At 51.6% G+C, this 17,382-nt stretch overlaps 3 protein-coding genes across 7 annotated transcripts in view; 1 reads left to right on the top strand and 2 right to left on the bottom strand.

Moving 5' to 3' along the window:
* The window catches only part of Pnkd (PNKD metallo-beta-lactamase domain containing), a 66,266-nt gene extending 63,344 nt beyond the window's left edge, over positions 1-2,922 (bottom strand). Inside the window, exons 1-3 of one of the 2 annotated variants that reach the window (XM_021664392.2) lie at positions 2,766-2,922; positions 1,858-2,026; positions 491-861 (exon numbers count right to left, since the gene is read on the bottom strand). In XM_021664392.2, coding sequence (XP_021520067.1) covers positions 669-861; positions 1,858-2,026; positions 2,766-2,832 — 429 coding nt within the window. In that variant the 5' untranslated portion in view covers positions 2,833-2,922 and the 3' untranslated portion in view covers positions 491-668. Of the gene's footprint in view, positions 1-490; positions 862-1,857; positions 2,027-2,765 lie in introns of those variants that run through there. The other variant, XM_021664385.2, reaches the window with a different exon arrangement.
* A 240-nt stretch (positions 2,923-3,162) lies between these two features.
* Aamp (angio associated migratory cell protein) lies at positions 3,163-8,133 on the top strand. Of its 2 annotated transcripts, none has more exons than XM_021664375.2 (11): positions 3,163-3,399; positions 3,852-4,007; positions 4,713-4,832; positions 5,423-5,562; positions 5,811-5,955; positions 6,169-6,252; positions 6,353-6,468; positions 6,575-6,678; positions 6,815-6,905; positions 7,063-7,217; positions 7,674-8,133. In XM_021664375.2, the coding sequence occupies exons 1-11, from the start codon at positions 3,279-3,281 to the stop codon at positions 7,747-7,749; spliced, it is 1,308 nt and encodes a 435-aa protein (XP_021520050.1). In that variant the 5' UTR covers positions 3,163-3,278; the 3' UTR covers positions 7,750-8,133. The 2 variants fall into 2 exon arrangements, with proteins under 2 accessions (XP_021520050.1, XP_021520045.1); XM_021664370.2 differs by having other exon boundaries at positions 3,849-4,007.
* Positions 8,134-8,285: 152 nt separating this feature from the next.
* Positions 8,286-10,785, bottom strand: Gpbar1 (G protein-coupled bile acid receptor 1). Of its 3 annotated transcripts, none has more exons than XM_060368622.1 (3): positions 10,601-10,780; positions 10,037-10,263; positions 8,286-9,431 (listed from the first exon to the last, which is right to left on the bottom strand). In XM_060368622.1, exon 3 carries the CDS (start codon positions 9,387-9,389, stop codon positions 8,394-8,396), a length of 996 nt encoding a protein of 331 aa, XP_060224605.1. In that variant the 5' UTR covers positions 9,390-9,431; positions 10,037-10,263; positions 10,601-10,780; the 3' UTR covers positions 8,286-8,393. The 3 variants fall into 3 exon arrangements, with proteins under 3 accessions (XP_060224605.1, XP_060224604.1, XP_021482127.1); XM_060368621.1 differs by having other exon boundaries at positions 10,037-10,194; XM_021626452.2 differs by lacking the exon at positions 10,037-10,263 and having other exon boundaries at positions 10,601-10,785.
* Positions 10,786-17,382: the final 6,597 nt, after the last annotated feature.

Raw genomic sequence — 17,382 nt, 5'->3', positions numbered from 1 at the left:
GGGGTTTGAATCTAGTTTCTCTTATAAATGAGGAAAATGAGGCCCAGAGAAGCTGACATTATTTAGATGTTTTGTTTTGTTTTTTTGTAATTTCTTTTCTTCCATGTCCTGAATGCTACTTTTGGTTTGTTGTTTGTTTTTTGAGACAAGGTCCCTTTACTATATTACTCTGGTTGTCTTGAAACTACATAGACCACCCTGGCCTCAAACTCAGAGATCCATCTGCCTTTGCTTCCTGAATGCCGAGATTAAATATGTTCATGCCTGACCGACTGTAACTAGTTGAAGCTGCATCGGAAGCTGCCCTCCTGGCCGGTAGCTCTAAAGAGTTAGGTCTCCAGGACCTGTACCTAGGCTTTGTCATACTGAAGTCTGTGGTTACTTCACCACCCAACTGGGGACACAGGTCTTCTGTGAGAGAATAGGGATGAGCAGCCAGCCCCACTCTGCCCCTCCCCTCCCCGGGGCTTACAAATTCAGCCTTGCTTCCTTTCTATGCCAGTACTTAATAACTTTATTTCCATTTGGCTGGTTCCTCTGTGGAAGAGATGGGTGCTGATGGCAGCTTGGACACCATGCGCCCTCTGGTGGGCCTCAGGGGCAGTGACCACAGTTGGCCACTGAGCACTTCAGTCAATAGTCTAGGGCAAGGTTGCAGTGATCCTCACTTAGGTCTGTACCCCAGACCCAACTTCAGGGAGCTGGGCTTGCTGGGAGGAAGCCCTGAACCTCTGGCTCTCATACTCGCCCGTGTTGGACACCCGCATGTTCTGCCGAGCCTTCATCTGCTTCAAACGGTCCTTCTCCACTTCCTGCTTGGTGAGGACGAAGAAGAGGATACCACAGGGGAAGCCGATGGCCCTAAGGATGGGGAGATGTGCACGGGGTTTGGGCAGGGGCTGGGACTGAGCCAGAGGAACTGGAAGAATCAGTCCAGCTTTGCCACTTGTACAAATGCTGTGGTGATACCTCTTATCTGCTCTTTGGGTAGGGTGCCAGAGGGACCCCACAAACCAGATCCTGTTGCAGCCTGCTTAACACACTGTAATAGCCCTCTACTAAATCCTGGCCAACTCCAAACTCCTAGGCAATGGCACTAAAGGCCCAGTGATGTCCTGCCTACCTCAACATTTCTCCGCTTGTGGCTGATATTCATGGCCTCTTCACTCCTGCTGAATGCTTATGTGCGATCGCCTGAGAAGCCCAGGCTCTTTCTGAGCTAGCAAAAATATCCCCTCTGTGACACTGTCTCAGTCCCTTCCCAGACCCCTCTTTTTTCCTTTTGGTGCTGCAGCTCGAACTCAGGGCTTCAGGAATGTTAAGCATGTGCTTAGCCACTAAGGTACATCAACCAACAGTCTATTAATTGGAGTAACTACTACTCAAAGAGGGCCTTGGTAGGGGCCAAAGAGGACGAAGTCACAAGACCTGGTGAGACCCGCAGCTGGGAGCCTCAGTTCCCTCCTTGGTGAGATGGAAAGCTTAAAACACTATAGGGCAAAGTACTGTCATACCTCAGCCAGAATCTGAACCAAATAAACTCACAGAACCACTTCTAGCTTCTACACAACATAATCTACCACAATTTTAATCTTACCCCAGCTCCCGAGAGGAAGGATGAAGCCAGCGAACCAAATTTAAATCAGATCAGATCAGCTTGCTCCACAGAAAAGCCACTGTCTCCCCAATTTTACATTTTGTTCCACACCCCCTGCCTCACTCCTCTGAGATTCCATCCCTTGAATCCAGCAAGTCCCTTCCCTTGGGGACTACCTGCAACTTAAGAGAAGTTTCTAGGTCCCAACATCCTTTCAGTGCACTCCCCACTTGGCAGGCAAAGGGGCAGTTAGAACTCACCAGGCTAGTCCCACAGCTTTCATGGGGTTCCTGCCTCTCTTTCTGGGAATGTATTCCAGCTCAGGGGAGAGGGGCTCAGGCTCCTCCTTGCACTCCGGTGAGCTGTGGCTCTGCAGTGCTCTGGTCCTGTTCTGGGAAGCCTTGTTAGCTGTGGCTCCAGAGAGGATCCCTGTGAATAAAAGTACGTAGGGCTTGGTCAGTATGGGAGATGAGGGAGGGGAGGAGGGGCTGAGATTTGAGGAAGGGGAGTGACTGTAATTTGGAGTAACAAGTGCTGTGAAGGATCTAAAGAGAAAGAAGAAAACCGCCGCCATCGAGGTGACACCTTTGGAAGCTACTTCCACGTCACTGCGGGCTCCTCACCCTGGTGCCAAAGCAGCGAGCTTCGCTGCTGCTCTATTCAGAAGACAGGTTGGGAAGGACTGCAGAGGGACTCACCGGAGACATACGTATGAAGGAAATCCGGGGAACTGATTTAAAACTGCAGGGCCTTAGCTATCCTTAAGGATAACTAACTCCATCCCCTCGAAGAGGAAACTGAAGCCCGAGAGAGGAGCTGCTTCGCACAAGGTCAAATCGCTAATTACCCAGTACTAGAACTCAAGCCTCCAGAAGCCCAGGGCTCTTTCCTCTGCACTGCGGTGAGTGTGAAACCCCTGGAACGCGGGAGTCTAAAGGCTTCTTTGGGACTCTGGCAGCAAGACCCTAGACATGCCGTGCAACCTGAACGCAGGGGTTGGACGGGGTGACCTCTAGAGCGAGCATCTTTTCACCCCCAGACTCTCTAAGATCCTGCAGAGAGGTGTGGGCAGTAACTGGCAGCCTGACTTCCTGCTGTCGCGCCGGGTGGGATGTGAAGGGAATGGAATCTTTTAGAGCCCTGCCCTCCCGGGGGTCCCTCTGCTTACCTCGGAGTACGCGGGCATTTCTTGCCCCCCGGCCCTTCAGCGCTGTAGCAGCTACCACCGCCGCCATGTTCAGGTCCCACCCCCCTTCACTGAGCTCCCCGTCGGGAATTGTAGTTTGCGTAAGGGGCCTCCCCCGCGCCTTCCGTCCTGCCTACAGATCAGAAACTACATTTCCCAGAAGTCAGCGTAGCGGGCCCGGGAGAACTACTCCTCCCAGGAGACCCCGGAGGCGCGCACGCTCGCTTGTTTCTCTCCAGCTGGGGGCGGAGTCGTGTAGGGAGGAGCTTGGGTCTCCCGCCACGCCCCGGCCTGGTCATCCCAGTTCTGCCTTGTCATTGGCGGCTCAGTCAGTCTCCCTCCGTCGCTATTGGCTTGGATGCCGTCGGTCTTTCGGCCGGGAGTCACCTACGCCTACTTCCTCCCGGGAGGAGGGGCTCGAGTTCCGCGTCGTCGCGCAGAGCTGACTCTGGGAGGCGTTTGGGCCCAGAGAAGTGGATCGGTAGGTTTCGCCGCATGGAGTCCGAATCGGAGAGCGGAGCGGCCGCTGACACCCCGCCGCTGGAGACGCTAAGCTTCCACGGAGATGAGGAGATTATTGAGGTGGTAGAACTGGATCCAGGCCCGCCGGACCCGGGTGAGAACTGTAGCTCCCGAGGCCACGGGACAGGAGGCGCTCACCCCTGGCCTCTGACCCCTGCTTCTCCCCCTCCCCCCTTCCCTACCGGTCGTTCCTACCGACATTTCTTTTCCAGCCCTCCTTCCCTACCCCCCACACTTAGTTTCGAGGCCTGGCGGGGTGGGGGTTCCCTGACGCCTCCCCTGGCCCTTCCCCTCACACACCCCCTTCCCATCATGCCCTCTGTCCTCTCTTCCCACACTGTGGCTGGCCAAGGCCAGGTCTTCAGACCTAGTCTCTCTCCCCCTCCCCGCCCCCCAAGCGCTTTCTTCCTGCTCGGTATGTGTGGGACGACACCTTAATCTTTGGATACATGACCCACTCTATCGTCACCCTAGTCACTCTTCACCCCTTACCCCATTCCTCCTATATCTTTCAAGCCTCATCTTTTAACCCTTTTCCCAAAGCAGATGATCTCGCCCAGGAGATGGAAGACGTGGACTTTGAGGAAGAGGAAGAAGAGGAAGAGGGCAATGACGAGGGCTGGGTCCTGGAACCCCAGGAAGGGGTGGTCGGTAGCATGGAGGGCCCTGATGATAGTGAGGTCACCTTTGCATTGCACTCAGGTAGGCCTTTGAGGGGATCAACTCAGATCAGTGCAGATGGGCTTTTGAGTATGGCTTGTTGGCCCTGAACAGGATATTATGAGAGACAAATGGGAAAGCCACTGACCTTGGCCTGCAGGAAATTCATAGGAAGGGCCAAAGGGATTAAATGGCTTGGGACACCTGGGTTCAAATCCTGCCTCTGCTGTTTAGCAGTGTATCACCTTTGTGGGCTTTCTGGATCTTGGAGTTCTTTTTTTTTTTTTTTAAACCTGTTTTGGATGAGAGTGAATGGAAGTGACTTAAGTGGAAATTAAAAGCAATTTACAGTCCGAAAGGAGCATTAACAGTGCTCTTCTCAGATGCCAGCTCTTAGTAAGCCAGTCTCACGAAGCTCTCATCACTCACTTCATGGCCAGCCTGCTCTCTCCTGTACTGTGAGCAGTACACATGGTCCCGCCTCTTGGCTTGCACCTCAGAGTGGGGTGGTACGGGAACAGAACAGCAGGGGCATGTGCTCTGGAGTAGGACCTGGGAGTTGTGTGGGCTTGGGAAGAGTTTTTCCAACAACCTGATGCTTCAGACAAGAATTGGATACAGTCTTTCCAGGAGAGACTTAATGGCTGTGGGGGAAGGGGGTGTGCCTCCCTGAAGGTCCTGAAAAGACAGGCCTCTGGGTGAGAGCACACTTCCATCCCCTTTCTCATGGGCTGTCTCTTGGGGTAGCATCTGTGTTTTGCGTGAGCCTGGACCCCAAAACCAACACCTTGGCAGTGACAGGCGGTGAGGATGACAAAGCCTTTGTGTGGAGGCTCAGTGATGGCGAGCTGCTCTTTGAGTGTGCAGGTGAGAGGCTGGGGAGGTTATGTTCTTGTGGGCCTCTTGGTGGGTGGCCTGTGTGAACACCCAGCAGCTGTTTACTGGCCCGTGTCTTGTGTTGAATCCAGGAACCCGCAGTAGAAGTTAACTGTTTTGTAAGCACTTGGGCAGAAAGTACTAACCGGCCAAAGGAGTCTGGTGGAGATGAGCATGGGAGGAGGTGGTACTGGTGTAGGAGTAGGAAGAGGTTCAGAGAAGACGGAAGTATGGCTTAGGAGGCCGAGGCTCTGGTTGGTTGATAGTGGGGTCTCATATCTGTTCTCGGGAAACCTGGAGTTTCTGTTCTCTAGAGCTGCAGAGTCGCTTTCTTGTTCTGCTGAGAATCGTAGTTCTACCTTTTTTCCTAGTTAGTTGTTTTTAAAAGGTTGCTAGATACGTAGGTCATGTGTCCCCAGCATTTGGGTGCCTTTTGATGTTCTTTTTCTGCCATTTTTTCTTTTTTTTTTTTTTTAAAGTTATATAGTTGGGTTGGACTTGGATGTAGCCAAGGCTGGCCTTGAACTTGCAATATCTCTCAGGCAAATTTGACCTCAGAATCTGCCTAATTCTCTTTGCAGGCCATAAAGACTCTGTGACATGTGCTGGTTTCAGCCATGACTCCACCCTAGTGGCCACAGGGGACATGAGTGGTCTTTTGAAAGTATGGCAGGTCGATAGCAAGGAAGAAGTCTGGTCCTTTGAAGCAGGAGACCTGGAGGTGAGATCCTTGGAGTGGTGGGCTTCAACCCTGTGGGACCCCAAGTAGGGGAGAGTGCTTCTGGGAGGAGTAGGGGCTGACATATATATACTGGAGAAGTTTGCCTCAAGCCACAGTGCCCCTAGCTCCAGTGTTCACCTGTAAAGTTTGTGCTGGCCTCGGAAGCAGGGACACCTTGGATACAGTTCATGGGCTGTTAGGTAGGCTGGGTAGCAGGCCTTGCTTGCTGATCCTCCCTCTCTGCGCAGTGGATGGAGTGGCACCCCCGGGCCCCTGTCCTGTTGGCGGGTACAGCCGATGGCAACACTTGGATGTGGAAGGTACCGAATGGTGACTGTAAGACCTTCCAGGGCCCTAACTGCCCTGCAACCTGTGGCCGTGTCCTCCCTGACGGTGAGAGCAGCTGTCTCTTGCAGGGGTTAGAGGTGGATCCAGTGACTTGGGGGTACTCCAGTCCTCCCAGCCTCCTGCTGCCCCACACGCTAGGCCACCTGTGACCCCTGGGGGAATTTGGGGGACCCCCTCCTCTATTCTTCCTGCTCATTCTTTGCTTGGTGTGTCTGAGTGCACCCCCAATGCTCTGGTCATTCATGCCTTGGTCCTTAGGGAAGAGAGCTGTGGTAGGATATGAAGATGGTACCATCAGGATTTGGGACCTCAAGCAGGGAAACCCCATCCATGTACTGAAAGGTACCGGAGAGGGGAGGGTGTTCACGTGGGCTGGGCTCTGTGGGAGGAGCCCGAGAGCCAGGTAAAGACTCAGAGCCTGTATACCCCTGCTGTGTTCTAGGGACTGAGGGTCACCAGGGCCCTTTGACCTGTGTTGCCACCAACCAGGATGGCAGCCTAATCCTCACTGGCTCTGTGGATTGCCAGGCTAAACTGGTCAGTGCCACCACCGGCAAGGTAAGTAGCTTGGGTTTCTGTCTGAACCTTTTGTCCCTCCCCTGCCCTTTTCCTCTTGTTAAGGGACCTGGAGCCCAGGTCTGTAAGCCTCTTCTCTCACCTATAGGTGGTGGGTGTGTTCAGACCCGAAACAGTTGCCTCCCAGCCCAGCCTGGGAGAGGGGGAGGAGAGTGAGTCTAACTCTGTGGAATCCTTGGGCTTCTGCAGTGTGTGAGTGTGAGCCGAGCCTGGAAGACTGAAGGAGGGAGGTGGCTTTGAGAAGGGACCCAAACATTGGCACCAAGGAGGAGAGAAGGTGCATAAATCTAGGGCCTCAAAAGCCTTCCTTGTGTCACCTGCTTCCCAGGATGCCTCTGGCCGCTGTCGGCTATCTGGATGGAACCTTGGCTATCTATGACCTGTCCACACAGACACTCCGGCACCAATGTCAGCACCAGGTATGTCTGGGTCTTTGTTCTGGCATGGTGAGCTGTTGTGCTGGCTAAGAGGCAGCCTGCTCTCCATGGCCCTGTGCCTCCCTCTCTCTGAGGGTGGGGATGGGGTCTTCTCTCCCTCCTGACTTCTGCTCTGTTATTATGTCATATTCTGGGACAGTCGGGCATTGTTCAGCTGCTTTGGGAGGCCGGCACTGCTGTGGTATACACCTGTAGCCTGGATGGCATTGTGCGTCTCTGGGATGCCCGGACCGGCCGCCTGCTTACTGACTACCGAGGCCACACTGCTGAGATCCTGGACTTTGCCCTCAGCAAGTAAGCACAGTGGGCTGGTACCTCTAGAAAGTTGTCTGGTGTAAGGTAGTCCAGGTCCTTTGGGGAACGGGAGGGGATCCTAAGGGAAATGAAACCTAATGCCTGTTGTATCCTGTGACAAAAGAATGCCAGGCCACCTGTATAGTCACAGTTTTGGGATCCAGTCCTAGTCCAGAGATTGGCTGTGACCTACCCATTGTGGTGTGGGAAGCTGAGAATGAACCTGTCCCATTCAGCCCATATTAGGGGTTTCCTTCATTGATTCTCTTGTGGTTTGCATGGGCATGGTTGAATCAGCTCCCTGGTTTTGAGGGAAGGGCCTGAGAACTAGGTGCAGATTCAGCTAGGAACCTAGAATAGAGGCCGTGCTGAAGCAGCTTCCCCAGGACCCTGGGGAATGGGCTCGGGCTGGGTCTCAGGTTCCTCCGTCCTTTCACCCCTGTTTTCTGTCTACAGAGATGCTTCCCTGGTGGTGACTACATCAGGAGACCACAAAGCGAAAGTCTTCTGTGTCCAGAGACCCGACCGCTAGCGGCTGTAGCCTCTGGCATGGTGTCTGGTGTTGAGGAGGAATAAAGGGACACCCCTGCCCCCATCAGAGGTGCAGAGGGAAGAGGAGGGGGGTTATTGGACTGCTTTCCAACCCCTTCAGCTGACCTGCCCACTCCTTGTCCTTTTCCTCTCTAGAGACCCGCCTTGCCAGGCCCTCCCTCCCCTGTCCAGCCCTAGGGCCTTTTAGGAGGCCCATGTTTCTTTCACTTTGATTTGCTGGTGTGAGCCATGGGGTGCGTCTTTGTATGTGGGGGGTAGGTCTTTGAGGTTCCCGTTCTTTCCCTTCCCAAGTCTCTGGGGAAGGAAAGGAGGAAGAGAGACTAGTTACAGATTTTAAAAATGTAAATAAAATATACTTCCCAGAGGCAGTGTCTGTGTGCATTTTGTGCTGGCTGGACAGGAAGACAGTGCCTCATTGGAGGGAGAAGTTCCCCTTGTGCTCAGTCTGTCTCTGGGTCCTTCTAGGGCAGTCCCCTTGTCCCTCCTACTTCCTAAGATAGGGAAGAAGATAACCTGCAAAGGTGTCCAGAGATTTATTTGGTCTGGATGAGGTCTTACGGAGAAAGGGCTCTAATCCAAAGAGGTGGGCATGTGAGATGGATGAAGGCTCCTGGGAGGCATTCCTTAATTCAAGTCCAGGTCAGTGCTGCTTTGGCTGCTGGTGTGGTAGGCAGTGCTGGGGCCTGGACTGTCCCTCTTGGCTCTTCCTCGAAGCACTTGTAGCCACCTTTGGGCACCTGCCCTCCAGGGGGCCGTGTAGCGCTGATCACCCAGACCCATGGCCACCGGCACAGCTGCAGCGCTGGTGCTGCCCAGTGAGATGAGAGATAGCAGAGTTCCGGGCCCTAGTGGTGGACGGCGCTCATAGGCCAAGACTGACAGGAGCAGTGTGGCAACATAGGGCCCCCAACACAGCAAAAAGAGCAGCATGGCTCCCGCCTGTGCCCTAGCCTGCCTCCAGGTGAGAGCCCTGGCCAGGGTGGAGGGCGCATCACGGCACACGGCCCGCTCCAGTCGTCGGATATCCTGCAGTTGGTGGTGGGCAGTGGCCAACACTCGGACAGAGAGAAGGGAAGCTGCCCCCACTGCAGGCAGCAGAAGCCCATAGACTTCAAGGTAGAGGTAGGGGGCCGGGAAGACGGCTTGGGAGCTGCAGTTGGCACCAGGGCTCCAGTGGTTCCAGCCCAGAGCAGGCAGGCTGGCAAAGAGCAGGGGGCTGACCCAGGTGAGGAGCAGGGCTAGCCGCACACTGCCACGGGGCCGGAGAGGCTGCAGCACAGCCATGTAGCGCTCCCCATGCACCAGCAGCAGATTGGCGAGCAGGGAGAGGAAAGAGAAGTTGGGGGCCGAGTGGAGAAGAAGGCAGGACCAGTAGCCACGATGGCTCCTGCTCCACAGCCCAGGCAGCATTGGCAGTGCCAGCCCAGTGAGTAGCCCGGCTAGCAGTAGGCTTAGGAAGAAGCAGCCAGCAGGTGGGCTGCGCAGGTGTCGGTCCAGGGCGATGCCTAGGGCCAGGAGTAGGTTGGCGATGACGATGAGGCTTGCCAGGGCCAGGGAAAGCCCCAAAACCCCCATTGGAATGGAGCTGGCCACCTCCCCAGTGTTGTTGTGTGTCATCATGGGTCTTGGCACATGGAAGGCCTGGAGCTACAGCCGGCATGCCTGGATGGAGGAGTGGCCAGAGTTAGGTAGGCGCTGCAGTCATGTTCTGGTGGGGACACATGTTAACAGAGTCTACAGCCTCAGACTATGGGCCTGCTGACACAGAAGTTCTCTGTTGCCAACTTAAAAAATTACAGAAAAGTCACGCTTTTGGTTTCTCTTGCAAAATCAGTTCTGGCAACGTAAGTATTCCATGCGGTATCTTAGAAGAGGCTGCCCTTCAGGCAAGAACCATAGTGCCCAACAGAAAGCCCCTGGGCACTGTGTTTTATGTCCATTTAGACCAGAAGGCAACCTACCCAAAGCATTTGTCAACTTTTGCCTGCCCATGTCAGGGTGCCTAGAGAGGACAGTGGCTGGCCAGCCACTTGGTGAGAGGTTCCCGAAGGCCTGGGAAGTCACCGAGGGCACTCCTACCGGGTCTACACTTGGAGCTGGTTATAGTTCAATAAACAGCCTCCCAGTAGGACTTCCAGCCCATAAACTTAACTCATCCGCTCCACACTAGCAACAGGCTCTTCCTGGGAACCGGAGGGAAGGGTGGGGGAGATACTTGGCAGGGAATTGGGGGGGGGGCGGCAAGAACAAAGATAGAAACCCCTCACCTCTAAACACAGGCTGAATCCAGGGGACAAGGAGAAGCCTCCAAACTGACTCACTAGCTTGCTTTCAACTTGGCTGCCTGATCTCAGGCCCAGGCCACATTGGAGGGTCAGAGGGAGGGAGGGGTCCTGGATCCCGTCAACAGGAGCATCTGCCGTTGCTAGGATCAAAGTCAATATGGAAGGATTCCGCCCTGGGCTCCTCTGGCCTCTCCCAGGACCTGCATCAGCTGTGTGATTACCTTAGGCTGTGAGATGCGCTCCTTCCTTCTCAACAGCTCCCAAACTGCACTCCTGATGCTTTCCCTTCCCTTGGCCCTATTCTTCCATCTCCCACAGCCTGTCGCCCCTCCTAGTTTGTTGCCCTTCCTCCCTACACCGTCTACTTTTATTAAACTCCTGAGACCTGGCCTGAGCTAGTTTCCACCCCAGCCTCCCTCAGAGTAGCAAAAAAGGTAGAGATGAATGACATGCCGGGGTAAGGTCCTGGCGGTGTGTGAACCACGGCTCCTGGATACTCCAGAGGCTTAGCTAGTGCAGGAGCAGAGCTGGTTGATGTGTACTCACATGGCTGTTAGGAGCAGGTGGTGTTTGCCAGCCCTTCAGCTGAGGATCAGAGAGTCACAGCAACCACTCTTCACAGGTCTTCGGGTCATGCCGGGTGTCCTGGCCAATGAGTGCATGGTGCTTCTATGCCGGGAGCAGCAAGAACCAGGCTTGCCTGCTCAGACTCTGCCCTGGCCTGGGTTCCTGAAGCCTGGACTCCTCCTCTGGGGTGGGACTTGGCACATCCTGACTGCTTTTACTGAGAGGCCTCCCCTCCTGTGTAAGTGAACCCTTCCCTAGCAGTCTGCCACATCATGAAACCTAGGTGGCATTTCCTTACCACTGAGAACCCTCTTGCTGTCATTGCCAGGGTCATCTTGGAAATACATTCTAGCTGATGAATAATGTTTGATCTACAGCACAGTTCCCCTCCTGCTAGTAGCGCTGTTTTAGGTATCTTAAACCCCAGATGGCCAGTCAGCAGTCCACAACCAGCTAGATCCTTCTGCTGACACACCAAAGGACAGTGTGCATGCAAGATGGGGGATGGTGGCTAGGTTTTGGGAGCCTGAGAATCTTCACTGATCCCCATCATTAGATGAGCCTTTTAGCTTAGAAATCCTGCCTTGTTTTCCTGAGTCTGAGTTCATCCTATATACCTCTTAACTTTTCCAATGTCGTAAGACAGGGTCTCATAATACCCAGGCTGTCCTTGAACTCCTGTAGTGGAGTATCACCTTGAACTTCTGATCCTTTTGCTTCCACTTATACTAGGGTTATAGCTTTGTGTCACTATGTCTGATGGTCCTACATTCACCACATTACAGGCAGGTTATAGAACTCAGGATTCATTCATGTTAGGTTCGTATTTTGTCAACTGAACTTCACAGCAAATCCTCAACTGCTTTCTGGGTTAAGTTTTGGGTTGTGCACACGGCACAAGTGTATCTGCTGTAGAGGTTCACGGTTATGATCCCGACATTTTGGAGGCTGAGGCAGGGGGATCAGTGACTTTGAGGCTAGCCTGGGTTACAATGAGACTCTTTCAATACTGTCAGTCTTCTCCAAAGGAAAAGTGACCTGTGGGGAATGTGATAGGCATCTGTGGATACCACAATGCTTGAGGGGAGGTCAACTCAACAAATGACCGGTTTGTCCTCCATGGCAGCTTAAAGACATATATCGTGATTGGTTGGCATGACAGGGCTGGCGGTGGTCCTACTGCTTCCCCCCCGACCCGACAGGGTTTCTCTGTGTAGCCTTGGCTGTCCTGGACTCGAACTCACAGAAATCCTCTGCCTCCTTGAGTGATGGGATTAAAGGCGTGTGCCGCCATGCCTGGCTCAACTCAGTTTTTTTATGTGCATAGTAAAGCTTAAAATTGTACTTACCTAAGCCGGGTTTGGGCTTGGGTGCCGGCACATGAAGGTTGCAGTAAGTTGCAGCCGCTTCAGAAACATAGTGAGACCTTGTTTCAAACCAACAAAAGCAACCAAACAGACAAAAGAAAAAAGGGACTCCCCCTCTGGCAAAGACGGTAACTAGACCAGCCCCTGGCTCTCCAGTACTTGATTACAGTTAATGCTCACAGCATTAGGATTTCTGCTTTTTACACCTGTCCCCTTCAAACAAGTACTCCCCCGAGGAAAGGCAGGTAGGGAGCCCAGGAAATCAAATGGATGGCATTTTTGCTCCTCAGGAAAACTGAGAAACCTAGGAACAGTGAGAGAAGGGCAAATTTGCAGTGTGGAAGCCAAGAGTTCCATGTTCGATTCTACCCGTATCAAGTGCAGCTTTAGAGTGAAGGCAGGAGAGGAGCCCAGCCAAACTCCCTAAGGACTGAAACAGGCTGGGGTTGCAGCAAGAAAGCTGGAATTGAGATGAGAGCAGCCTCCTCACAGAGCAAGTGGACTGCAGTGCCTTTGGAGAGATGCAGCCTCAAAGGCCAGAGGATTGAGGATTCTGGCACTGTTTGCCCTCCTGCCCTCTGGCATACATTCCAGGGGCCTGGAGAGGTGGGGCTTGTACTGGGAGACTAAGCAGAGCAGCCTTAAATCCATCCTCCAGGACGCCAGCACACAGTCTCAGACCCACGCAGTGGCAGTGGGGCATGAGTCAGGCTCTGGGAGAGTTCAGCCTGGGGCTGAACTGAAGTGGTGCAAGACCCCTCAGATACAGGGCTGCCAGGAATAAACAGCCTGTTTTCTGTTCCCAGCCTCCCTCCCTAGAGATTCAGGATGTCTGTTTCTTCTCTGGCCTGTCTAAACACTGTGTGTGGTATGACGTGTGAGCGGGACAGCTCAGGCAGTGGGAGCTGGAGACCCTGGGTTCTGTCCTGTGCTCACTTCAGCTTATCTGCTTCCTCTCTGTAACTGTCATGCCCTGGGCCATGACAGTTTATTTTTTTTTTTTTAAACCCTTCTACCCACAGAAGGCTCCAGTGCAAGTTTTCAGACGCTCCATCTGCTGCCTGTGGCCCTGACCTGCTTTTGGTGGAGAACATGTGCTGGGGTGGACAATCCAGACTGTTTCAGAAGCCTCCTGGACCTCACTTTCTTTTTTTTTTTTTTTTTTTTAAAGATTTATTTATTATTTATACAACATTCTGCCTGCACACCAGATCTTACTATAGATGGTTCTGAGCCACCATGTGGTTGACTGGGAATTGAACTCAGGACCTTCGGAAGAACAGCGAGTATTCTTAACCTCTGAGCCATCTCCCAAGCCCCCTGGACCTCACTTTCTATTTTATTTGCCCAGTGCATTTGGGACTGGGTGGCTGTACTTTATGAGGTCTGAAAAACAGTTACTTTGGACCAGGGAGGAAAATAAAGCTTCCTTTATTCAGAATTTGTTTCTCAGCTAGCTATTGCTTAACAACCCTCACCCCAATGAGATAGGGTCTTGGTACGTAACTCAGGCTAACATTGAACTTCTGATTCTCCTGCCTCAGCCTCCCAAGTGCTGGAATCACTGGTTTTCACTACCGTATCCAGCTACCTGCACTACTCTTAGCCCAGTGCTTCTCAACCTTCTGAATGCTGTGACCCTTTAATACAGTTCCTCATGTTGTGCTGACCCCCAACCATAAAAGTATTTCATTGCTACTTCTTAGTGTAATCTTGCTAGTTAGAATTTGTAATGCAAATATCTGTGTTTTCTGATGGTCTTAGGTGACTCCTGTGAAAGGGTTGTTTGAATCCTCAAAGGGCTTGAGATGCACGCATTGAGAAGCAAGCGTTCTAGATACTGTAAAGATTGGTCAGGATCCTGGCTAACTTTGATTCTCCTGCCTCAGCTTCCCAAGTGCTGGGATCACTGGTTTGTACCACCACCCCCAGTTGGCCCACACTTAAAGCTCATGTGGATATACTTTCTAGATACTGTAACAGACTGGCCAGGAGAAACCCCTATTCAGTTGCTGAGGCAGAAGAAACCCTGTCCTGTCCTGTCCTGTCCTGTGTCCTAGCAGTCCTTGAATCCTAGCAGTCCTAACACATTCTCTCAGCTCAGGTTTCCAGGAGGTCTGAATAAGGGTGTGTTGGGTGGAGCCTATAAGGAGGGCAGCTCGGATGTCAAGTACCACATACGAGCATCAACAAGCAGTTAGGGCACTTTCCTTTATCTCACAATCCCCTTCTATTTCTTACTGTAATCTCATTTCCTTTCCTGCTAAACATATTCCATTCAGATGTAGAAATTCCCGCTTTCCGCTCTCCAATAAAGGCAGGAAGAATACAGCCATCTTAGGGAAGAGAGTACAACCTCCAACAGCCCCTGCACTCATGTACACACACCCAGACCCATAATTCAAAGAACATTTTAAAAAAATGGGAGCAACTGAGATCACTATGTGGCTAAGTTATAGATCCAGAGTGTAGCTCAGGGTTGGCTGGCAGTTGTTTAGCACACACGAGGCTCTGAGGTCCAGCCCTAGCACCGGGTGGGAAAGGAACCCCACCCACATACATGCATATGTATGTGTATCTGTGCCTGTGTGCCTCAGAGATGCCCATGCTGTAAAACATGCACTTACCTGTTCTTTTCCCACTGTTCTGAAATAAGGTCTCACTCTGTGGGCCCAGAACTCACTGAAGTTCTGCCATGACCTTGGGAGTGCTGGGATTACAAGTGTAACCCACTGTGCCCAACTCAAGTCAATTTCTTCCCATTTAGTATGTATTAATTAGCATTATTTTCCTACAACATGCAATGCGTGTGCATCCCCACTTGTCCCCTGCCGTCCTTCCACTTTCAAGGATTCAGTGAATTACATTAGTGTTGTTGCAGGTGCATGAACACCTTTCCAGTGGCTAAATCACTGAAGAAAATGTCTCTCCCTTCTTCCATCAGACTGGATTTCTCCCCCCAAGACAGGGTTTCTCTGTGTAGCCCTGGCTGTCCTGGACTCACTTTGTAGACCAGGCTGGCCTTGAACACCCAGCAATCTGCCTGCCTCTGCCTCCCTGAATGCTGGAATTATAGGCGTGTATCACTGTGCTCAGCCCCAGCATGGATTTTTTTTTTTATGTTGACAAAGTATTGTGGAATTAGACAGATTGACTATGATAAGAATATTTAATGCCACTATACTTTTCTCCTATGATTTCTAATCAACCCGGTTTTATGACTTATAGTACTTCCTTACAAAACATTAACTGGGTGATAGTACATTCCTTTAATCCTAGCACACAGGAGGCAGTGGCAAGGGGATCACTGTGAATTCAAAGCTAACCTGGTCTGCAATGTGAGTACAGGACAGCCAAAGCTACACAGGGAAACCCTGTCTCGAAAACATAAATAATAAAGGAAGACAATTTGCTGGCTTACAGTTCAGAGATTTGTCACAGCAGGAAAGATGGCGGCATGCAGGCAACCAGACATGGCACTGGAGAGGTAGCTGAGAGCTATATATCTGGCTTGGTAGGCAGCAGGAAGACAGTGACACTGGGCCTAGCTTGAGCGGAAACCTCAGAGCCCACTCCCAGTGATACACTACTCCAATTAGGTCACACCTACTCCAACAAGGCCATTTGTTCTAATCCTTTGAAATAATGCTACTTGCTATGAGCCTATGGGGGCCATTTTCATTCTAGCCACATCTTTTCTGATGCTCCCCAGGTCTTGGCAGCAGGAAGGAGACAGAAGTTGATGTAGATGGCCAGTTTAAGGCTGAGCACTTGTCAATCGCATGTTCTCGGTAAGATCTGCTACAAGCCTCTGCATTAACCATCACCCCCTTCAAAAAATGAGCTGCTTTGCTCCAGGCTGAGAGCTTAATAACCTATGGATATTGTACTTTGCAGTTGAACAACTTGTTCATTAGCGAAAGCAACCATGGTGTGTTCCCCTATTGGGCCCTCAGGTTTAAGTGATCAGGTTAGTGCACTCTAGCCCATCCCAGAGCCACCCCTACAGTAGTTACAGCAGTGCTATACTGTGTCCCATGTCTTGCCCTATGGGTGTTTAACTGGCAAGATCATTCTGGCACTGAATGCTAGCCAGTGGGGAGGGGATTTCTAGCTTACTTGCTCCTTGTGTCCTGTAAACACTGTGTAGTAGTTTCTACAGAGAAACCCTGCCCCTTGTTACCTGCAGCGTTGGGGGAGCTAACTTGGGGCATTGCTGGAGAGCTCGCTGGGTTGGTCAACTCAGATCCAGGGCTTTAAGTTGGCCCACCCCAACATCTCTCTTATCTATGAACCGCTGAGCTTATAAAATGGCTGGCTCTGCAGATCCAAAACATAAGATCTCCACGACACAGGGCAACAACAGGATAACCAGGAGTCCTAGTGTGGATCCAATACTGATGTAGCAGAAACCAGAGGCCTTGCACCAGACCAATGACTCATTGCAGTAAACATTTCCAAGTAAAGATGTGGTCAGCGGGACACTCTGTGACAGACTACAGCTTCCATTACCGTATGTTTTTATGCTTTGTCTTATTTTTGTTTCTATTTTCTTTTGGGAGGAAGGCTGCAAGGGTAGAGGGTTATAAAGGGATGGGGAGATGAGTGGGCTTGGGGAGCACGATGTGATATTTAGCTACAATCACCCAAGATGGCACCACTGGGAAAGGTGACAAGACCTCATTTAATTATCTCTAACACATGCATACAAATGTTATTATTTCAAGATCAAAATTGTAGAAAATGAAAGTGCTGGTTGTATATAGTCAGGTGACTGCACAACACAACTCACTGATTGTCAAACTAGTTCAAAGCACACTGCCTGAAATGGAAACAAAAGAACAGCCTTCAAAACATCCTGGATAGCCCTCAAAATTCTCAGGACAAGACTGTACCAAATTTTATTTTTGGCATTATATCTTGCTAGCAGACAGCACACTTTGCTAGGTACCCCGATCTGTTGGAATGTGGGAGGAACCATGGCAGGTCTGCATTGGCTCCACACTGGAGTCCTCAGAACCACATTGTAGGAAATGCCCTTTATTATGTATGATAGGACAAGCAGCTTTAATTTCAGTCTTACTCAGAAGCAGAAGCAGGTGGACCTCTGCGTTTGAGGGCAGCTGAACTACACAGAGAAACCCTCTTTCAAAACCAGCCCTCCACTCCCTCAAATCCCCATTTATCATACACACCCACATACCACACAGAAAGCACTTTATTATTTTTTGAGACAGTGTCTCACATGTAGCCCAGATTGGCCTCAAACTCACTGTACAGCTGAAGGTAACCTTGAACTTCTGATCCTCCTGCCTCCACCTCTAAGTGCTCAGATTAAAGGTAGATATGCCAGATAAGAGGGGTTGCTAAGTGGTTAGCACCTGCTGCTTGGGC

Source organism: Meriones unguiculatus, chromosome 15 (genome assembly GCF_030254825.1).
Source record: "Meriones unguiculatus strain TT.TT164.6M chromosome 15, Bangor_MerUng_6.1, whole genome shotgun sequence".
NCBI classification, from domain to species: Eukaryota; Metazoa; Chordata; class Mammalia; order Rodentia; family Muridae; genus Meriones; species Meriones unguiculatus.
Note: the sequence above shows the minus strand (reverse complement) of the source record. Positions and strands in the feature narration are given on the sequence as shown.